The sequence below is a fragment of the Bombina bombina genome, chromosome 4 (assembly GCF_027579735.1).
Source record: "Bombina bombina isolate aBomBom1 chromosome 4, aBomBom1.pri, whole genome shotgun sequence".
NCBI classification, from domain to species: domain Eukaryota; kingdom Metazoa; phylum Chordata; class Amphibia; order Anura; family Bombinatoridae; genus Bombina; species Bombina bombina.
In genome coordinates, this window is record NC_069502.1 from 1,073,417,956 (window position 1) to 1,073,432,065 (window position 14,110).

Consider the following 14,110-nt stretch of genomic DNA (forward strand, 5'->3'; position numbering starts at 1 on the left):
CTTTTCAACAAGCAAGGTCCCACACGGCAATGTTATCTTTTCTGCGATCTCACGGATGGAAGGTAAATTTGGAAAAGCGCTCCTTAGTTCCAAATACAAGGATAACTTTCTTGGGAACCATAATAGATTCCCTATCAATGAAGATTTTTCTGACAGAAGTCAGGAAATCAAAGATTTTCGATTCTTGCCTAGCTCTTCAGTCCGATCCTCGACCATCTGTGGCTGAGTGCATGGAGGTAATCAGGCTGATGGTGGCGGCAATGGACATAATCCAGTTCGCTCGTTTCCACCTCAGACCTCTGCAGTTAAACATGCTCAGTCAATGGAACGGAGATTATGAGGATTTGTCTCCACAAATACTACTGGAGCAGGAGACAAGGGATTCTCTTCGATGGTCTCAGGATCATGTTCCCTAAAGGGTCAAATATCTGCCTTGTCTAATTTGTTACATAAGTGTCTGACGGACGTACCAGATGTGCAATCTTTTTGATCAGGCCTGTGTTCAAACCAGTTACTCCTCCCTGGAGTCTTAATTTAGTTCTTAAGGTCCTTCAAGGGGCTCCATTTGAGCCTATGCATTCCTTAGATATTAAGTTGTTATCTTGGAAAGTTTTGTTTCTTGCTAAAGTAGTTTCTGACTGTAACATTTATAAGGAGATTGTTGTTCCTTTCTTGTGTCCTAATCCTTCTTCTCAGAAGGAACGGCTTCTGCACAATTTAGACGTGGTACGTGCTCTAAAATTTTACCTACAGGTGTCTAAGAATTTTCGACCGCCTTCTGCCTTGTTTGTGGTTTTCTCAGGAAAATGTAAGGGACAGAAAGCCACGGCTACTTCTTTCTTTTTGGCTGAAGAGTATCATACGTTTTTGCCTATGAAACTTCTGGACAGCACCCTCCAGAGAGTGTTACGGCTCATTCCACGAGGGCTGTTGCTTCCTCATGGGCATTCAAAAATGAAGCCTCTGTGAAACAGATTTACAAGGCTGCAACTTGGTCCTCTCTTCACACTTTTTTAAAGTTCTATAAATTTGACACTTTTGCCTCGGCTGAGGCCCTTTTTGGGAGAAAGGTTCGTCAAGCAGTGGTGCCTTCTGTTTAGGTTCCCTGTCTTGTCCCTCCCTTATATGTGTACTCTAGCTTGGATATTGATTCCCAATAGTAATTAGATGATCTCTGGTGTCAAAAAAAATAAAAAAAAATTTATCAGGTAAGCATAAATTTTTTTCCTTTTTCTGGGCATTGTAGATATGATATAGAAGCCTCTCTTCTGCTAGATAGAACCCTACTGGGGTAGACCTGGACCTCTGATCTGCTATCGCTGTGGGTAGAAATCTTAACTTGAGCAGTGGCTCGATCACCGTGTCTGAAGACACTAGCTGCCAATCTCCCTGCTTTTTGTGGGCCAGCGGTACCATGCTAGCTCCACTGTCGACGGAAGACTGATTTCCTATGGGTAGATACCACATAAGGATATTGTAGTACAGCTCTTAGCGGTAGTTGAATAGCCCTTGGCGGGTAACTCTGTGTTATAGGGTGGTTCTGCTCTGCCACTCATCTGGATGTCAGCGGTTATATCAGGTATGATCTCCGGTTTTCTGGATTCCCCTTGTTCCTGTATGTTTGGTGTTCCGCAGTGCACCATTTCTAAGAGGGCTCATATCAATTGAGTTTCCACTAATTGAAGGGTAGTCTCAAAGTGTTGCTTAACTTCATTGTCCCATCGCGCTGCATCCGCCATATTGCCGTTTGGATCAACTTTAATGATGTGCAGTAGCGGGGTTTGATTTTTCTCGAACAGCATAGCTCAGTAATCAAGTAATTTCCTATATTTGCGAGGGTTTTTTATCCCTCTACTGTGCGTCTCATACGCTGCTCATCTAGTTTGCATCAGTCTGGTATATTGCTTTGGGCCTTCAGGCGTTATTCTCAAAATGGCGCCCGCAACTCTCGGCCGGCTGGCAATCTTAGGATCAATTTTCCAAAGTCCCCCAGAGGATTCTGTATTTTCTACCACCAATCTAATCTTGGGACCGTGTCTCACTTTGGTTGCCTAAACTGGGTCATATAGCGGTATTTTTTTATTACTATTTGGCCCTTAACTATATGGTGCTTCAGGATCATGCGACTGCTCTGCTCCAGGCTTGCTCTGCCCCCTTCTTGAAACATTTTGTTTAAGAAGATAGATAATCCCTTTATTACCCATTCCCCAGTTTTGTATAACAAACACTTATATATTCACTTTTTACCTCTGTGATTACTTTGTATCTAAGTCTCTGTAGACTGCCCCCTTATATCAGTTCTTTGGCCAGACTTGCATTTTAGCCAATCCATGCGGATCCATAAATAACTCCGCAGGAGTGAGCCCAATGTTATCTATGACACGCATGAACTAGCACTGTCTAACTAAAAAACTGTTAAAATGCACTGATATAAGAGGCAGCCTTTAGCAGTTTAGGAATCAGTTGGAGTCTACCTTGGTTTATTTAGTCTTTAAAAAGAATACCAATAAAACAAAGTAAATTTGATAATAAAAGTAAAGTTGTCATGCCATCTGAAGCATGAAAGTTTTTAAAGGGATAGGAAAGTCAAAATTAAAATTGCATGATAGCATATCATTTTAAAACACTTTTAAATTAACTTCTATTTTCAAATGTACTTTATTCTTTTTGTATTTATAGTTGAAAAAGTATATGTACATATCCTACACTTGTTAGCGATTGGTGCCTACACACATTTATCTCTTGTGATTGGCTGAGTAGATGTGTTCAGCTAGCTCTCAGTAGTGCATTGCTGCTGTTAAAGAATAATTGAGTTTCATGTCCCTTTAATTTTGACTTGAATGTCCCTTTAAAGATATTAGTGAGTGCTATGTTCATTGCCCCTTCTGTGTGTCCAAATCACTGGTGACACTGTCCTGAGACTATTGGGCAATCACCCATAACTGAGCTGCCCAAAGTGGAATTAATAGGATGAGTTTACTGCATTTGCACCATAGGCTGCAGCTTGTAATGTAAAATGACTGAGTTCCATGACCGCTATGGCTACATTAATCTTTTTGCAGATAGTTGTCTCAATTGGTTAATAATAATCCATCTGCAGTACCTATTCAAATCTCCAGGTGGTAGGTTCAGACTACTGGTACAACTAACTGTATCGACTATTAATAATGCTTTTTGGTTAAATTGATTGTTGGTTAATTGGCGGAGTGTGGAGAAACCACTCCATGCTGGCACGTATAATGGTTTCTGATTTGGCATGCCAATTCTGCAGAAGCAGCTGCCCTAACAGGTTTGGTTTGATTATTTTGCATAGACACGGAGGCTGATCTTAAATAAAGACAACCCAATTAAAAAAAAAAAAGTCTGCATGTATTTTGCAATTGCTAAATTTATGATTTCTGTTATTTAATTTTAATTCTTTTCAACAGGGTGCTTCCACTTCTGCAACGGAAAACTTTGGTCATAGAGCGAAACGTGCCCGAGTGTCTGGAAAATCCCAAGATTTACCAGGTATATTCACATTTTCACATTTTCATGTTTAATTACTTTTAAAATGTTATATTAACTTACAGTTTAGTTTTAAAAGATACCTGTTTGTTCTTTGGTGGTCTCTATGTGGGAATACTTTTCAGTAAAGGCTGTGCATTTGGTAAAAAATAGGATGCAACTATTCTCTTGTGTAATAATAATTCTGCTACCCTTGCACTATTGCACAATTTGCTTCTCCGATACTGGAAAACTATGCATAAACACAAATGTTAGCTTGTACTAATATACAATCCCTTATTTACAATTATACAATTCTGTTACACTAGGATTTTAAACAAATACTCTTCCCGGTTCATTTAATCATTTTAAATAGTGAAAAATAACTGCAAGGATTCTTAAAAGCTGTATGCTCTGAATACTAAAACTGGAGTTTCAGGTAAATCGGTAATAGAGATTTATTTCTTAAGACACAGTGAGTCCACAGATCATCAATTACTGTTGCGAATATCTCTCCTGGCCAGCAGGAGGAGGCAAAGAGCTATTAAGTATCACTTCCCTTCCCACAACCCCCAGTCATTCTCTTTGCCTTTAGTGCAAGGAGGAGGTGAAGTTTAGGTGTCTGTATAAGTTTCTTCTATCAAGATTTTATTATTTTGGAAGCCTGAGCAGGTTTGCTCTGATCTTCCCCGACAAGCTGGGTTTAGCTGTACTCCACGTTAGTCTTTTCAGTAGGGCTGTTGTAGCTTTAAAGCAGTTAGGAACTTGTGGGGTGGGCCTCACTGCATTTCCCTGACAAGTTTGCTGCCCTTCAACAGTATGCCAGAGTAGGCTTACTCTGTTCATCCTATTATCCACAGGTCTCTGTGAGGAGTGGCTTCCTCTCATACTTGGTGTACTGTCTCCCTGTCGGACATGCAAGGGCGCAGGTAAGTGCCATTTTATTTCTTAAAACAGAGAACCCTGGCACTTAAGAATGTTATTTACTGCACCTTATATTGGTACATTTTTCCTGAGATCAGGATTTTTTTAGACAGGCTTGCGGGACATTGTGTGGGACAGGACGTTAAAGTCCCAGATAGTGTTTGTTAGTATAAAGGGTTACATTACAGACATGTTAGGTGGCAAACTTTATTGGTGGCTCAGTCAGAAACCCGCTGCTTAGGTTAGGGGTAGTCTGCTTACTTTGCAGTTGTTTGCTTTTGAACGGGCTCTAGTCAGTTTTAAAACTTAAGTTTCAGCCCGTATTCGGAGCTATGACCTCATGGGGGTCGGGCTACTCTTCCCCAGGCGCAGTGTGCGCTTTTACTTGGCGCCTTTTCTCCTGAGAATAACTCAGTTTGTGTCCTCTCCCTCGGTTGGCCCCTGCTTGTTCCTGGAATCATTCAGTGAGAAATCTGCAGCTTAGTGAGAATCAGGTAGGCACCGCAGCGTAGCGCTGTGGTGTAGGAGGTTACAGAGAGGTGGTGTTTTAATTGTTGGGAAATCAATAAAAATTGCTAATAAAAGGTTGTTTTTTCTTCGCTCATTATCGGGCACTGTTTTCGCCTTAGCAAGAGTCTTAAAGCGACGGTACCGTTATTAAAATAATAAATATTTATATTTTTCATTGGTGTTTCTTTTCTTGCGAAATGGACTTAGAGCCTATATCTGTTGAGAAGTGCAAACTTTGTTTGAATGCCCAAGTTGAACCCCCTTTGCCTTTTTTGTAGTTCTTGTATTGAAAGAACTTTAATGTACAAAGACAGATTGTTTGTTTGATTCTGAGCCACCATTCTCTCAAGTGGATGCTGTTCAGGCTATGACACAGCCTTTTCCACAAGTGTCCCAAACTCTGTTACTGTGTCATGCAGTGCCCTGTGCGTCCTCACAATCTCCTAATGGAATGTTTTTGAAAGCTGAAATTGCAGCCCAAGTTTCATCTGCGGTATCTGAGGCGCTAGCGGCCATACTTATGCTGCAAGTGAGACGTAAGAGGAAGATTTTTTAATCAGACAGTAAGGTATCCGACTCAGGCTAACAAGGTTGCTCTTTCCCATTAGTCGGAAGAGAAAGATACTTCGTTAGCCTCTGAGGGTGAAATCTCAGATTCATATAGTGTAATTCCTCCTCCTGATGCTGAAATGTTTTCCTTCAGATTCAAGCTTGAACACCTTCGTGTTTTGTTAAAGGAGGTTTTAGCTACATTGGACGACTGATACGCCTATCGTTGTCAACCCTAATAAGTAGTAAATTAAATAAATACTTTGATGTTCCCTCTCCTCGGGAGGTGTTTCCAGTGCCAGACCGTGCCACGGAGATTATTACCCGTGAATGGGAGAATTTTGAGTGCTTAGGGCAGCACAAAACCTAAATACGCCACTGCTTCGGTTGAATGACTGGGTGTTGTGGGAAGGGAAGTGATACTTGACAGCCTTGCTGTGGTGCTCTTTGCCTCCTCCTGCTGGCCAAGAGTGATATTCCCAACAGTAATTGATAATCCGTGGACTCACTGTGTCAAGAAAGAAAGACTTTTATCAGGTAAGCATACATTTTGTTTTTTAATTTATAAATTAAAGTGATGAGAATAACATTACTTTGAACATTTTAATTAAAACCGAGAACATTGCAAGTATTTAATGGCCCGTAATAATTCAAATATAAACTGCCCTGATTGCATTAAAGCATTTTCATCTATAAATCTTTGTGTCTTATGTGTTTATCCTCCACAAAGGTTTTGACATTTTTATTATTGTGTTATGCCCATTTAATGAGATGCAAACTAAATACATTTAATGTATTTATTTCTAATCATGGGTCCTGCTATTATTGAGCATTGCTGCACATGCACAAACAGGTCAGCACTGGAATGTAGTGAAAGATTTTAGCATGGCGGCACCCATGAGAAGAGGGAAGCGGGGAATAACTTCAATACTATGCTCATAAAATATATTTAGTGTTTAATGTCCCTTTAAGTAAAGAAGTCTGGATACAAGAGACTGTTAGATCAGGATGTATGTATATATGTGTGTATGTATACACAATAAAAGTTGGATTTGTATTTCACAGCTGCAAGGCTTAAAGGGACACTAAACCCAATTTTTCTCCAACATTGGTGTGTCCGGTCCACGGCTTCATCCTTACTTGTGGGATATTCTCTTCCCCTACAGGAAATGGCAAAGAGAGCACACAGCAAGAGCTGTCCATATAGCCCCCCCTCTGGCTCCGCCCCCCAGTCATTCTCTTTGCTGCTCTGAACAAGTAGCATCTCCACAGGGATGGTAAAGAGTATGTGGTGTTAGTTGTAGTTTTTTATTTCTTCTATCATCAAGAGTTTATTTTAAAATAGTGCCGGTTTGTACTATTTACTCTACAACAGAAAATGAAGAAGATTTCTGTTAAAGAGGAATATGATTTTAGCAGTAGTAACTAAAATCCATTGCTGTTCCCACGCAGGGCTGTTGAAACCAGAGAACTTCAGTTGGGGGGAACAGTTTGCAGGCTTATCTGCTTCAGGTATGATCAGTCATATTTCTAACAAGACATGTTAATGCTAGAAGACTGTCAGTTTTCCCTTAAGGGGTAAGTATAACATAACAGATTAAGGCTTATAAATGGGCTCTATACTGGTTGACACTATTGTGGGCTAAATCGATTGATTTATTTCATATTTAAATGGCATTTAGAGTGTTTTGTGTAATTAAAAGCACTTTTGGGAACGTTTTTATTCGCCTGGCATTTAGTTAGACTACTATTTCAGTCAGAAAGGCCCCTTCACTCTGGTATGCAGAGGAAGGAGGCCCCGTTTTCGCGCCTCAATTGCACAGTTTTCCTCCATGGCAGTGCATGCAGCTTCATGTGAGGGGTCCTGTGGCTACAAAAACGGACTCAGGAAGGTTTATTTCAGTGCTGAATAACTCTCAGGGAAGGTAAAAAGCCGCAGCAAGGCTGTGGCAGTGATTGTAGTGTACTAAAATTATTGAATTGAACAAATAGCTCCGGTTTGCTCATTTTAAGGGTTAAAGTCTTGAAACTTGGTGTGCAATACTTTCAAGGCATTAGGACTCTATGGTGCAAATGTTGTAAAAATCGGGCATTGCCTTCATAGTTTTTCAAAATATCAGAAATAGTGTGCTTGTTTATTATTTAAAGGGACAGTAACGCTTTTCTTTAATAACGCTTTTATTGCATTATTTGCCTGCCAAATTCTGTCTAACATGTCTATACCTTCAGATAGCTTATGTTCTGTGTGTATGGAAGCCAAGGTGGTTCACCCCTATTAATGTATGCGCAAATTGTGTCATAGCGTCCAAACAAAGTAAGGACAGTACTGTCACATTTAATAAGATTGCCCAAGATGATTCTTCTAATGAAGGTAGTGGGGATAGTTCATCATCCGCTCCTTCTGTGTCAACACCAGTTTTGCCCGTGCAAGCGATACCTAGTTCATCTAGCGCGCCAATGCTGGTTACTATGCAGCAATTAACTGCAGTAATGGATAATTCTATAGCAAATCTATTATCCAAACTGCCATCCTACCCTAGAAAGCGTGATTGCTCAGTTTTAAATACAGAAGTTGAGCAGGTTGGCGCTGAGGACAATTTATCAGTTATACCCTCACATCAAACTGAATTGGCAGTGAGGGAGGGTCTATCTGAGGGGGAAATTTCTGATTCAGGAAAAGTTTCTCAGCAGGCAGACACTGATATCGTAACATTTAAATTTAAGTTAGAACATCTCCGCGCCCTTCTTAAGGAGGTCCTAACTACTCTTGATGACTGTGATTCTTTGGTAATTCCAGAGAAATTGTGCAAGATGGACAAATTCCTAGAGGTCCCAGTGCACGCTGATGCTTTTCCGATACCCAAGCGGGTGGCGGACATAGTGACTAAGGAGTGGGAAAAGCCAGGTATACCTTTTGTTCCACCTCCTATATTCAAGAAAATGTTCCCCATTGTCGACCCCAGAAGGGACGCATGGCAAACGGTTCCTAAGGTTGAGGGGGCAGTGTCAACGTTAGCTAAGCGCACAACTATTCCTATTGAGTACAGTTGCGCTTTCAAAGATCCTATGGATAAAAAATTGGAAGGATTGCTAAAAAAGATATTTGTTCAGCAAGGTTTCTTTCTTCAACCAATCTCGTGCATTATTCCTGTCACCACGGCAGCGTATTTTTGGTTCGAGGAACTAGAAAATTCGCTCCAAAAAGAGACTCCATATGATGAAGTCATGGACAGAATTCACGCACTAAAGTTGGCTAATTCCTTTATTTTGGATGCCGCTTTCCAATTGGCTAAGTTAGCGGCGAAAAATTCAGGTTTTGCAATAGTGGCGCGCAGAGCGCTTTGGCTAAAATCCTGGTCGGCGGATGTGTCGTCCAAGAATAAATTGCTTAATATTCCTTTCAAGGGTAAGACCCTTTTCGGGCCGGAATTGAAAGAGATTATTTCAGACATTACTGGTGGAAAGGGACATGCCCTCCCACAGGATAGGCCTTTCAAGGCTAAGAACAAATCTAATTTTCGTTCCTTTCGCAATTTCAGGAACGGACCGAATCCTAACTCTGCGGCCTCCAGACAAGAAGGCAACACTTCCCTACCTAAACCAGCATGGAAACCATTGCAAGGCTGGAACAAGGGTAAACAGGCCAAAAAGCCTGCTGCTGCTACCAAAACAGCATGATGGGGTAGCCCCCGATCCGGGACCGGATCTAGTAGGGGGCAGACTCTCTCTCTTTGCTCAGGCTTGGGCAAGAGATGTTCCGGATCCCTGGGCACTAGACATAGTGTCTCAGGGGTATCTTCTAGAGTTCAAGGAACTTCCCCCGAGGGGAAGGTTCCACATGTCTCGCTTATCTTTAGACCAGATAAAGAGACGGGCATTCTTACACTGTGTAGGAGACCTAGTGAAGATGGGAATGATTCACCCAGTTCCTTTAACGGAACAAGGTCAGGGGTTTTACTCAAACCTGTTTGTAGTTCCCAAAAAGGAGGGAACTTTCAGGCCAATTCTGGATTTAAAAATTCTAAACAAATTCCTCAAAGTTCCATCATTCAAAATGGAAACGATTCGAACAATTTTACCGACAATCCAGGAGGGTCAATATATGACTACCATGGACTTAAAGGATGCGTACCTGCATATTCCGATCCACAAAAATCACCATCAGTTCCTGCGGTTCGCTTTCCTGGACAAACATTATCAGTTTGTGGCACTTCCCTTTGGTTTGGCCACTGCTCCCAGAATTTTCACAAAGGTGCTAGGGTCCCTTCTAGCGGTATTAAGACCGAGGGGCATTGCTGTAGCACCTTATCTAGACGACATTCTAATCCAAGCGTCGTCTCTTTCCAAAGCAAAGGCTCATACAGACATTGTTCTAGCCTTTCTCAGATCTCACGGGTGGAAGGTGAACTTAGAAAAGAGTTCCCTGTCCCCGTCAACAAGAGTTCCCTTTTTGGGAACAATAATAGATTCTGTAGAAATGAAGATCTTCCTGACAGAGGTCAGAAAGTTAAAGCTTCTAAACACTTGTCAAGTTCTTCCCTCTATTCTTCAGCCTTCCATAGCTCAGTGCATGGAAGTAGTAGGATTAATGGTTGCAGCAATGGACATAGTTCCTTTTGCTCAAATTCATCTAAGACCATTACAACTGTGCATGCTCAATCAGTGGAATGGGGACTATGCAGACTTGTCTCCCCAGATTCAAGTAGACCAGGTAACCAGGGATTCTCTCCGCTGGTGGTGGTCTCATGATCACCTGTCTCAGGGAATGAGTTTCCGCAGACCAGAGTGGGTCATTGTCACGACCGACGCCAGTCTCTTAGGATGGGGTGCGGTCTGGGACTCTCTGAAAGCTCAAGGTCTATGGTCTCGAGAAGAGTCTCTTCTTCCGATAAACATTTTAGAACTCAGAGCGATATTCAATGCGCTCCTGGCGTGGCGTCACCTAGCAAAGGCCAAATTCATAAGGTTCCAGTCGGACAACATGACTGTAGCGTACATCAATCATCAGGGGGAAACAAAGAGTTCCTTGGCGATGAGAGAGGTATCCAAGATCATCAAATGGGCGGAGGATCACTCCTGCCACCTATCGGCAATTCACATCCCAGGAGTGGACAACTGGGAGGCGGATTATTTGAGTCGTCAGACTTTTCATCCGGGGGAGTGGGAACTCCACCCGGAGGTTTTTGCCCAGTTAACTCAACTATGGGGCATTCCAGATATGGATCTGATGGCGTCTCGCCAGAACGCCAAGGTTCCTCGATACAGGTCCAGATCCAGGGATCCCAAGGCGACACTGGTGGATGCATTAGTGGCGCCTTGGTCGTTCAACCTAGCTTATGTGTTTCCACCGTTCCCTCTCCTTCCCAGCCTTGTAGCCAGGATCAAACAGGAGCAGGCCTCGGTGATTCTAATAGCTCCTGGGTGGCCACGCAGGACTTGGTATGCAGACCTGATGAATATGTCATCGGCTCCACCATGGAAGCTACCTTTGAGGCAGGATCTTCTAGTACAAGGTCCATTCGAACATCCAAATCTAGTCTCTCTCCAACTGACTGCTTGGAAATTGAACGCTTGATTCTATCTAAGCGTGGGTTTTCTGACTCGGTTATAGATACTCTGGTTCAGGCCAGAAAGCCTGTGACTAGGAAAATTTACCATAAGATATGGCAAAAATATATCTGTTGGTGCAGATCCAAGGGATACTCTTGGAGTAAAATTAAAATTCCAAGGATACTTTCCTTTCTCCAAGAGGGCTTGGATAAAGGTTTGTCAGCTAGTTCTCTAAAAGGACAGATATCTACTCTGTCGGTTTTGTTGCACAAACGTCTGGCAGCCGTGCCAGATATACAGGCGTTTGTACAGGCGTTAGTCAGGATCAAGCCTGTCTATAGACCTATGACTCCTCCATGGAGTCTAAACTTGGTTCTTTCAGTTCTTCAGGGGGTTCCTTTTGAACCCATGCATTCCATAGATATTAAGTTACTATCTTGGAAAGTTCTGTTTTTGGTTGCTATTTCTTCTGCTAGAAGAGTTTCTGAATTATCTGCTTTGCAGTGTACTTCTCCCTATCTGATTTTCCATACAGATAAGGTAGTTTTACGTACCAAGCCTGGTTTTCTTCCAAAGGTCGTTTCTAACAGGAATATTAACCAGGAAATTGTTGTTCCTTCTCTGTGTCCGAATCCAGTTTCAAAGAAGGAACGTTTGTTACACAATCTAGATGTGGTCCGTGCTTTAAAGTTCTATTTAGAAGCAACAAAAGATTTCAGACAGACATCATCCTTGTTTGTTGTGTATTCTGGTAAGAGGAGAGGGCAGAAAGCTACTGCTACCTTTCTTTCTTTTTGGCTGAAAAGCATCATCCGATTGGCTTATGAGACTGCCGGACGGCAGCCTCCTGAACGAATTACAGCTCATTCTACTAGAGCTGTGGCTTCCACATTGGCCTTCAAGAACGAGGCTATTTTTGGGAGAGAGGTTTTGCAAGCCGTGGTGCCTTCCGTTTAGGTAACCTGGTTTGCTCCCTCCCTTCATCCGTGTCCTAAAGCTTTGATATTGGTTCCAACAAGTAAGGATGAAGCCGTGGACCGGACACACCAATGTTGGATAAAACAGAATTTATGTTTACCTGATAAATTTCTTTCTCCAACGGTGTGTCCGGTCCACGGCCCGCCCTGGCTTTTAATCAGGTTTGAAAAATGTCTTTCTTTATACACTACAGTCACCACGGCACCCTATAGTTTCTCCTTTTTCTCCTAACATTCGGTCGAATGACTGGGGGGCGGAGCCAGAGGGGGGGCTATATGGACAGCTCTTGCTGTGTGCTCTCTTTGCCATTTCCTGTACGGGAAGAGAATATCCCACAAGTAAGGATGAAGCTGTGGACCGGACACACCGTTGGAGAAAGAAATTTATCAGGTAAACATAAATTCTGTTTTTTCTTTCGTGATTCAGATAGAGCCTGCAATTTTAAGCAACTTTCTAATTTACTCCTATTAATTTTCTTTGTTCACTTGCTATCTTTATTTAAAAAAGAAGGCATCTAAGCTTCTTTTTTGGTTCAGTACACTGGACAGCACTTTTTTTTATTGGTGGATGATTTTATCCACCAATTAGCAAGAATAACCCAGGTTATTCACCAAAAATAGGCCGGCATCTAAACTTACATTATTGCATTTCAAGTAAAGATACCAAGAGAATGAGGAAAATTTGATAACAGGAGTAAATTAAAAAGTTTCTTAAAATTGCATGCTCTATCTGAATCACAAAAGAGAAAATTTTGTTCAGTGTCCCTTTAATAAGGATCCAGCTGCACTAAGCTAAACTTCATTCAGCAAGAAGTGGTGTTTGGGGACTCTAAACCTGGACGCAGGGTTTAATTTTGAGCCAGTAGTTCCCTTGCTTTTACTATATCTTTGTTTTGAGGGTTGTGTTGATTTTCCTCCAGTTTAACTCTTATACAAATATCACCTACATGTATAGCTTGAAATTGTGTGGATAGTAGATGTTTAGCTTGCTTACCTATTTTGTGATTAAGATCTTATGCTTTTTCTGTATATCATATCTGAAAACAATTATAGAAAATACATTTACATATTTTTGTGGGTACAATACTGAATACCCTGGTATAGCAATCACATGTAATTAGATTTGTTTTTGTTTTGTCTTCTAAAATTAATAGCCGCACCTGCAGAGCAATATCTTCAAGAAAAACTACCAGATGAAGTTGTGTTAAAGATTTTTTCCTACCTGCTGGAGCAAGATCTTTGTAGAGCTGCTTGTGTTTGCAAACGTTTCAGTGAACTTGCTAATGATCCTATTTTGTGGTAAGTAGAAATGTATGAAATGTGATTTCTGATATTTTCATATTCCAGAGATAGCAGAACTATGTTAAAGGATGATACTATAAATATATAAAAGTAGACATTCTAACCACATAACAAATATTACTTTATTGGTGTTTATAAAAAAAGAGTCCAGGCAGTATTTACATTTTTTAAAAGAACATTGGTATGTGCTGCCTGCTCCATGTGAGCTTTTTTTTTTTTTTTTTTTTTTTTTTAAGTTTTTATTGAAGTAACAATAGTCGAATACAAACATTAAGATGAAGTTGCACATCATTGCAGTACATCAATTAGAAAAAAAAAAAGGAAAAAGAAAACATCTAGTACATTAGCTCTGCGTCTATTTACATAGTTTGAGAGAACCAGAACCTCAGATATTATCCATTGCTGGCCATTCAAGAATGTTCTAGGCTGCCCATGTAAGCTTTTTAATCAGACATTGACAGGTGCTGTTCTGGATGAATGAAAAATTAATTTAGTATCCCTTCATAAAAAAATGGATGTAGATAACACTATTTTAACTACAAGCCAGTGAGTTGACTTCACTAGTGGCTAAATTGAAACATTATTAGCTACTTGCTTGATCTGTTGTACCTCTTGCTTAAAGGGACACTGAACCCAATTTTTTTCTATCATGATTTAGATAGAGCATGCAATTTTAAGCAACTTTCTAGGTTACTCCTATTAAATTATTTTCATTCTCTTGGTATCTTTATTTGAAATGCAAGAATGTAAGTTTAGATGCCGGCCCATTTTTGGTGAACACACTGTTCTTGCTGATTGGTGGGTAAATTCAC

General features: G+C 41.0%; 1 protein-coding gene across 1 annotated transcript in view; it reads left to right on the top strand.

The window, feature by feature from the left end:
• The window catches only part of FBXO11 (F-box protein 11), a 379,957-nt gene that overhangs the window by 121,730 nt on the left and 244,117 nt on the right, over window positions 1-14,110 (top strand). The window contains exons 3-4 of the mRNA XM_053712228.1: window positions 3,429-3,510; window positions 13,151-13,295. Of these exons, the coding sequence (XP_053568203.1) occupies window positions 3,429-3,510; window positions 13,151-13,295 (227 nt within the window). The remainder of the gene's footprint in view (window positions 1-3,428; window positions 3,511-13,150; window positions 13,296-14,110) is intronic.